Source organism: Lotus japonicus, chromosome 5, assembly GCF_012489685.1.
Source record: "Lotus japonicus ecotype B-129 chromosome 5, LjGifu_v1.2".
Lineage (NCBI taxonomy): Eukaryota > Viridiplantae > Streptophyta > Magnoliopsida > Fabales > Fabaceae > Lotus > Lotus japonicus.
In genome coordinates, this window is record NC_080045.1 from 61929982 (window position 1) to 61937681 (window position 7700).

General features: G+C 35.0%; 1 protein-coding gene and 1 long non-coding RNA gene across 2 annotated transcripts; both read left to right on the plus strand.

The window, feature by feature from the left end:
• The first annotated feature begins 2271 nt into the window (after positions 1-2271).
• On the plus strand, positions 2272-2649 carry LOC130719943 (uncharacterized). Its single transcript, XM_057570534.1, has one exon. It carries the CDS (start codon positions 2272-2274, stop codon positions 2647-2649), a length of 378 nt encoding a protein of 125 aa, XP_057426517.1.
• Positions 2650-5313: 2664 nt separating this feature from the next.
• LOC130721340 (uncharacterized) lies at positions 5314-7460 on the plus strand. Its single transcript, XR_009013410.1, has 2 exons — positions 5314-6955; positions 7056-7460. It is a non-coding gene; the product is annotated as an uncharacterized LOC130721340 (long non-coding RNA).
• Positions 7461-7700: the final 240 nt, after the last annotated feature.

The following is a 7700-nucleotide window of genomic DNA, read 5'->3' on the forward strand; positions in this document are numbered from 1 at the left end:
GAAGATGTTTCCATGTAGAATATTCAATTCTCCTGATTTCTGCAAGGATGACCCTCCAACTTTAAATGAGTTAATTTAAGTGTTCCAAAAAAGAAATATATATATTTTTTGAACACGTTATTTAATATATAAAACTTAGTAGGAGAGCCAAAAGATAATAGCACAAAATGCCATTCAAATTTTAGCAGAAAGTAAAGTACCAAAATGACTTTAGGGGAATTTTATAAATTTTAGAGCCGCAACAGTCCTAGCTGTAATCTACCTTTCTCAAATAGGTGCTTCTCTTCTTTATAATATTGAATTTCTGGTGTATCATCCTCCTCCTCTGATTATTTTTTTCCATTGCAGAAGACATATAACACTCAATATATAAAATAATAACCTGTTGAAGTAAATTAGTTTCATAAGAATTTGCACATAACTGGAGAAAAAATAAAAAATTCTGCTTTAGTACTAACCTTGGTCTGTATCCAAGAGCCAACATGCTTCAGACCTCAAATTGGTCTTTCAGTCTTTTTTCTAATTAGTGAATCTGGCACAAAGATAATTTTAACACATAATAGAGGTAGCTATCAGGTAGAAATATGTCAAGCCATCAGTAGAAGAAAGCAAAAAAGCTGAAGCATGATTAAAAGAAACATTGATTGAATCATGCAAAAAATATGGCAGCAGAATAATGTTGAAAGGTTTTGGTGTTGTACCTCTTGCTTCCGAGTACATAGCTATTTGTACAATTGCTCTCATCTCTTCTCAGTAACACGTAGCTGTGGAAAATACTTAACTTGGAACAAAGACTTACTTACACTGCTTCATAGTATCTTCAGGACTGGTGGCTAAAAAATGAACAGAAGAGTTCAACATCAAGATCGAAATAACCCGACAACAAAGAAACATAAGTAAATGATGATACCATGAAAGAGAAGCTTCTGTGCAGTCTCGCTGGGGAAAATACTGAACTTGAGCATTACATAAATCTCATCCTCCTCCCTTACCCGTGTCTCCTTGATGTTCTGGATGGTCTTCCGCCGCACACTGTTCGAAATCAAAACCCTCAACCCACCACCGCTTGGAGCAAAGCTAATAGATCCTGGGGCAAAGCTTCTGGAAACCGATAGGCAGATAGGAAACATAAATACATCAGGAGAAGAAATGAGAATGTAAAATTAATCTGTCCTCTCTCTCGCATCAGATAGGAGGTACTGAATGAAAATTGTCAGTGGGTGAACTACATGTCTAGATCAATTAAATATAAGATAACGTTCAAACCCCTAATTTTCTCTCAATAAATTGTCACTTGAAACGGCTGGAACGTAAGCCAGAAGAGAATGTGTCGCTAGAAATCAGAAACGACTGAAATGCAAGAACTCAAGAAATTGGAAATGATCTGACGGCTGTAATTTCATCTGTTGGAAATAATGTGTACTTTTACTAAAATGTTCATGCCAAAAATTAGATTATTGCGCATTGAATTGTTGAACGACTTATTTGCCCTCAAGGCTGCAGAAACTCTGCTTTTATATAAATTATAGATAGATAGATGATGCATAAAAAAAATGGTTCTTTCCATAAATTTCATCATATATTAGTTCCATCAAATAAACCAAATTACTTTAGTATATCTTTGGGAGTTTTGAGTTCTTACATTAATTATTCCCCTTTTAAAAAACATCCAGATTCTGACAAAGGTAAATAATAAAAAAAGTTTTACTATAGAACTAATTAAATACTCTCTTTACTCTAATATCGTTAGGGAGGCCCTTTGTGCCATCCATCTCAATAATCTTCAAACAAATGGTCATATATATATTTTTTTTGAAACCAATATATTCAATTAAAAATCTCTCATGTATGTCCCTTCTCATTTTTTCGTTTTATCCAAGGAAAATTTAATAACAATTCATTTAATATTCTATATGTTTTTTTATATTTTGTATCTTTGTATTATACGGGGTTTGGGCAATAGTATAATCAGACAGATTATTCCTCTAAAGCTGAGATGCTTCAAAAAGCAAGTCTTATCATTTGAGATGAAGCCTCTATGCTTAACAAACACTGTTTTGAAGCTCTAGACATAACTTTGAATGACATTATGAAGACCCAAGCAACTTTTGGCCACGATAAACCCTTTGGAGGAAAGATAGTTGTTTGGGTGAGGACTTCAAACAGATTCTTCCAGTAGTTTTAAAAGGAAGTAGATCAGACATCATTTTTTCTTATGTGAATTCATCATACCTATGGAAGCATTGTAAAGTAATGAAGTTAACTACCAACATGAGATTACAACAAACTGGGTCCTCTTCTTTATCCTTGGAAATCAAAGAATTTGCAGATTGGCTTCTTCAAGTGGGCCATGGCACGGTTATCCCAATCGATGAGGATGATTTTATTATAGAAATTCCCTCTGATTTGTTGGTAAGGGAGTCTGATAATCCTTTACTTGAGTTAGTCAATTTTGCATATCCCAATGTTGTTGATAATTTGGAAAACCATGCATATTTTGAACAAAGAGCACTCCTTGCTCCTACACTTGAAAGTGTTAAAGAGGTTAATAACTTCATGATGTCAATGATCCCTGTGGAGGAAACAAAATATTTGAGTTACGACACTCCATGTAGGTCAGATGAAGACTCTGAAATAGATGCAGAATGATTCACTTCAGAATTCCTAAATGATGTTTAGTGCTATGTTATTACCAACCACATAATTGCTCTGCCTTAATTTCCATTCCCCAAAGCCTTTACACTTGTTGAGCTTAGTAAACCGACGGTGACTGAGAAGTGAAGTGAAAGAACAAGACAAGTCACTGGGGTCATTTAATATAGGCCTGAATTTAATTATAGACCCTATGAACGAGAGGGAGAGGGGGCTTAAACTGTTCACATATTTAAAAGTAGTATACGTTTCATAGTAAACCGTGAGTGGGGGTGGGAAACTAAACTTAAACTTGTTGGGACTTGGGACTTTGGAGTATTTTTTTAAATCTTTAAATATATGATTGGTCAGTGGGGCGGTTCAACAAATGCACCGTATGTGCTTCTAAATTCTAATGCAAGTGTACGTGGTCTGTGGACATGGATTCATTATTTATTGCTATTAAATTTATTTATTGAGTAAAATACACTCACCCCCCTCAAGGTTTGCCAGAATGACACTCCACCCCATTCTTTTTTTAAATCTACACTCCACCCCATTTTTTATAAAGGCAAAATTTAGTGACGAAAACAAATTCGTCACTAATAAAAAATAATTACTAATTAGTTAAAATTTAAATAAGTTTAATGCATATACACTATCATACATTAATTTATGAAAATAATTTTACTGAATTAAATTTAAAAAAACAATCCACTCTGTCTGTTAAGTCCACGTCCCATCTGTCTCCAAATCATATTTCTCACCACAAACGGTCACCACCAAGCCTTTGCTCCCTTTAACACGACGGTCACTGTCCCAGAATGTGAAACCCCATGGCACCACCATGCATCAAAGTTTTGTTGCGACCTGAACCACAGAACATGAATCGCACATTCCCAAAGCTATATGTTCAACTACTTCTTGTGAACTTCACCCCCTTTAAGTTGCAAGCGAACGCTCTGTTGGTTTAAGATGTCGTTGGATTTTGTTAAAAAAGGTGCTCCACCGCATCGTTGGGTTCTAATAACCTCCGATCCACTTCATATTTCTTAATTTTGTTTCTCTATTTTCTTCACCCATTTGTCTTGCTTTTTGGGTCTACAATCCAATTTTCAAAATTTGAGGTATAAAGAAATTATTTTGATTAAAATTGAATTATTACCAAATATGAAAACACAAGCATGTTTCCCTATGTTCGAGATATGGTTTGTAAACCGGTCGGGTGTGCTATTGCAGAATTTGCATTTTGAATTTATGGAGGAAGACCGCGATTGAGAGAATGAGGAGGACTGTGATGTTTTCATTTTTAAATTTATTGGATTATATTGAAAATATTTTTTGAAATAATTGATTAACAATTTAAATAATAACTAATTATTAATGAAGAATATTTTTCGTCACTAAATTTGCATCTATATAAAATGGGGTGGGGTGTAGATTTTAGACAAGAATGAGGTGGAATGTAATTCTAACAAACCTTGAGAGGGGTGGGTGTAATTTACTCTTATTTATTTATTTACATTGTTGTTTTCCTTGAAGCTAGTACCTAGCTATGTCTGTGGAACATGTAAGATTGTGCAAGTAGCAAGTACTTTGACCCAACGTAACACTTGTTCCATTGAGTTTTACTAATTAATATATCACACACTTTTATTTTCCACATTTTTTTATTAAACTATATGTTATATTTAATATTTATCTCTCTTTTAGTCCAGATTTCAAATAGGTGGGGGTGTGAATTTCTTTTATCCTAGACTCAACTCAAACAATCTGGCGGAGTTATTATACTACAACTTACTCCCTCCGTTCCTAAATAACTGGTATAATTTTGGCTAAATTTTTGTTCCTAAATAACTGATACTTTACAAAGTTCAAGAGTGCATTTATTTATTTTTACCTATTTTACCCTTCAATTAAAACTCTTCTTAATTACCCACACAATTATCCAAGAATGAATTGTTGATGGTTCCCATAATAGTAGAGTAAATTACTTGAACCAATTCCAATGTCAACAATTACTACTTCAGATGGCAAAAGAAAGGGCAAAAAGACTCGTGTGTATCCATTCCAATATTTAAACCAAATTATATAAATAGAGCCACAAATTATGTTTCAAAAATTATGGTGGGAAGCAATTGAAAATTATGGAGGTAAACACATTTTAATTTAAACTACTCCTAGAGCTAGAATTTTTTTAACATCCAAATGTATGGAGGTAAAGAGTTCAACGGTTTTTTTATATTGAAAACATGAAATATGGAGCAACCAAAAGACATGAGTAAATGGGTTAGCATAATTTTTTTAATGAACACAGATGTGAAAAGAGAATATGGAGTACGAAGGTTTATCTTCATAAATCACATTGGATATAGGAGTATGAAAATGAATACACTAAATGAGTGCAGTAACCAAGTAAGTCTCATTTAATGGTGTAAAATGATGAGAAAATTTATGAGCAGATGAGATAAAGGGTAATATTGGAACACAATGAGTAATTTTAATAGAATAATTGCATTTCTTAATAAGTGTGTAGAAACCTTAAAGTGTCAGTTATTTAAGAACGGAGGGAGTATACTAGTTTTTTTTTTTTAAATTACAACTTACTACTACTACTACTGAAGTCATATATAAAGGTGCCGTTTGAATCGATTGAAATCCAAAGTAGAGCTTTTCCTCCCAACTAGTATTTATTTATATGACTTGTAGTCAGTTTTAAATGCTCTCTTCTTCTACTTGTTGCTGCGAAGGCTTTCTCTCTCTTTCTCTCTCAACTCCCTCTTCTCTCCCAAATTTCAGCCCTCTTCTTCCTTTGTTAGATATGTCTCAACCAACCCTCACTCTCACTGTCCTTAGGATCCATAGCTCCACGATTATCCGAAGACCATGAATGTGTGGTGATATTTTCTCCTTTAGATCAATTGATACTTCATTTATCATTTGATCTAGATGCAAAAATGTCATCAGTAGATTCATATATACATGAGTTGGGCACAATTTGCAACCTTGCCTTTTTCCTTTTCCTCTTTCTCTTCAAGTCTACATAAGGTTTTTTCAATCGAAGAATAATGCCTTTTTTTCTAAGGCAGTATCAATTAATATTTTTTTATTGTTAATTTTTAAAGGTATACATAAGTTTAATATTTTTTTTATTTGATGAACTATGATAAGAGATTTATTTCTGATATGTTTATATTTTTTCCAATTATATTTAGTTAGAATCTAACAAATTATTAAAATAAATATTATCCCAGATTTTATATTTTTTTCCGAAATAACCCAACGGCTATTTTTCCGAATTTTTATGCGGATAAAAAGGTTGAAGAAACTGAGTTGAAGCTCCAAAGATTGCAGAAGATTTTCCCCTGTTCAAAGCTCCGATTTTTCTCTGTTCAAAGGTTCGATTGAGGTAACTTGTTCTCTCTTCACAACCTATTTTCGTGTATTGATCTCTCTTTGTCAAGTTCAGATTTTTTATTCTCTGTATGAAATTAGGGTTTAATGTTTGTTCAATTTATCAATTTCGATCATTTCCAAGCTTCTTCTTTTCCCCTTTTCTCTTTTCATAATCTATTTCTTCTTTGTGAAAGTTTGGATTTTTGTTCCTGGTTTGAAATTAGGGTTTATGTTTCAATTTTTATCCTATTTCTTAATTTGAACATACTGAACAAAATATATGAGTTTTGATCATGAGTTTCCTTTTTAATTTGCCCCTCTTCTCTCTCTCTCTCCCTCACGCGTTCACTCACTCATGCTCTCCCTCAACCTCTCGACTCTTTCTCTCTTCCTCTCCAAGACCCATTTTCTTCTTCTTCTTCTGATTATTTTCCCTAAGTTTGCAGCACTACCAACACCTTCTTCTCCTCCTGATGACAACCACCACCGCCTGGTCACTCTCCTTCCAGAGGCTACACCATCACCACCGTTCCTGTCCTGATCTTTCTCTTCTTCTCCTTCCATGTGCAAACCACCCTGGCATCACCCAAGCTAGCCACCACCGCCAGCAGCCACGATGACGCCGCCACCTCCTTCAGTCCCGCGAGCATCATCATCACCAACATGATGAGAAACAACAGAGAAATAGAGGAGAAACCAAACCCTAATTTCAGCCACCTTCAAATCCCGATCTCCAGCAAACCGCTTAGCTGTTGGAGAAACCACCACCACCACCGTACTCCTCTCACTGTCCGCAACAAAACCCCCCAAGAAATTTGTCGTTCCGCCGCCCTCCACCGCCAGCCGCCGCCAACCACCGTCTTCTCCGGCTAGAACCTGCGTTGGATAGCTCTTTCTCTTCTCTGTTCGAATTGATGATCAATTCATGGTAAGGAATCAACCTTTCTTCCAATTTCTGATTTCCCCTTTTCAAACCCTAATTTTAGTCTTGTTCATCTCTCCTAAGTCCTTGCCTTGAATTGTGCCAGTGTTGTTCACCATTGATGGTCATCAGAGGAAGACAAAGCTGCGGTTAGAGAAAATCCACGTCAATTAATGAAAGGGCCTCCGTTTGGTCAACTAACGGAGCTTAACAGAAGGGGCTGGATCGCACGTTTTTGAAACGTTGGGGTGCCTGACCGCTACGTTTAAACACGGGGGGCCCGATAGCTCATTTCTGAAACATCAGGGGCCCAAAGTGGAATTAAGCCTACATTTTATTAGTATTTGTTCTTTCTTGTGCATTCACTTCCTGATTTCTGACAGTTCAAAACTCTTCAGTTGTGGCTGACCCTGGGACAATTTACCTGAAAATCCTCTCTTCCTTTGTAAAATATTATTGTTGTGTGTTACGAGCATATTCGTTTTATAATTTACCTTTTGTATTTTTTGCCCTTGTTTGTTTCTTTGTTCATTATGGCTTAAATTTTTGCCCTAGTTTGTTTCTTTGTTCATCAATGGGTTAAATTATGCCCTTGTTTTTTTCTTCTTATATATCTTGTTGTATACAAGAAGCTTATCAGTGGTATATGAAATAATAGTCATGGGGTGTAAACAGGCCAACTTTCTTATTAAGGAACATCAGAAGAGAAAAATAAAATTCCAGGTTGAAGAAAAGCATGTTTTTTTGAACT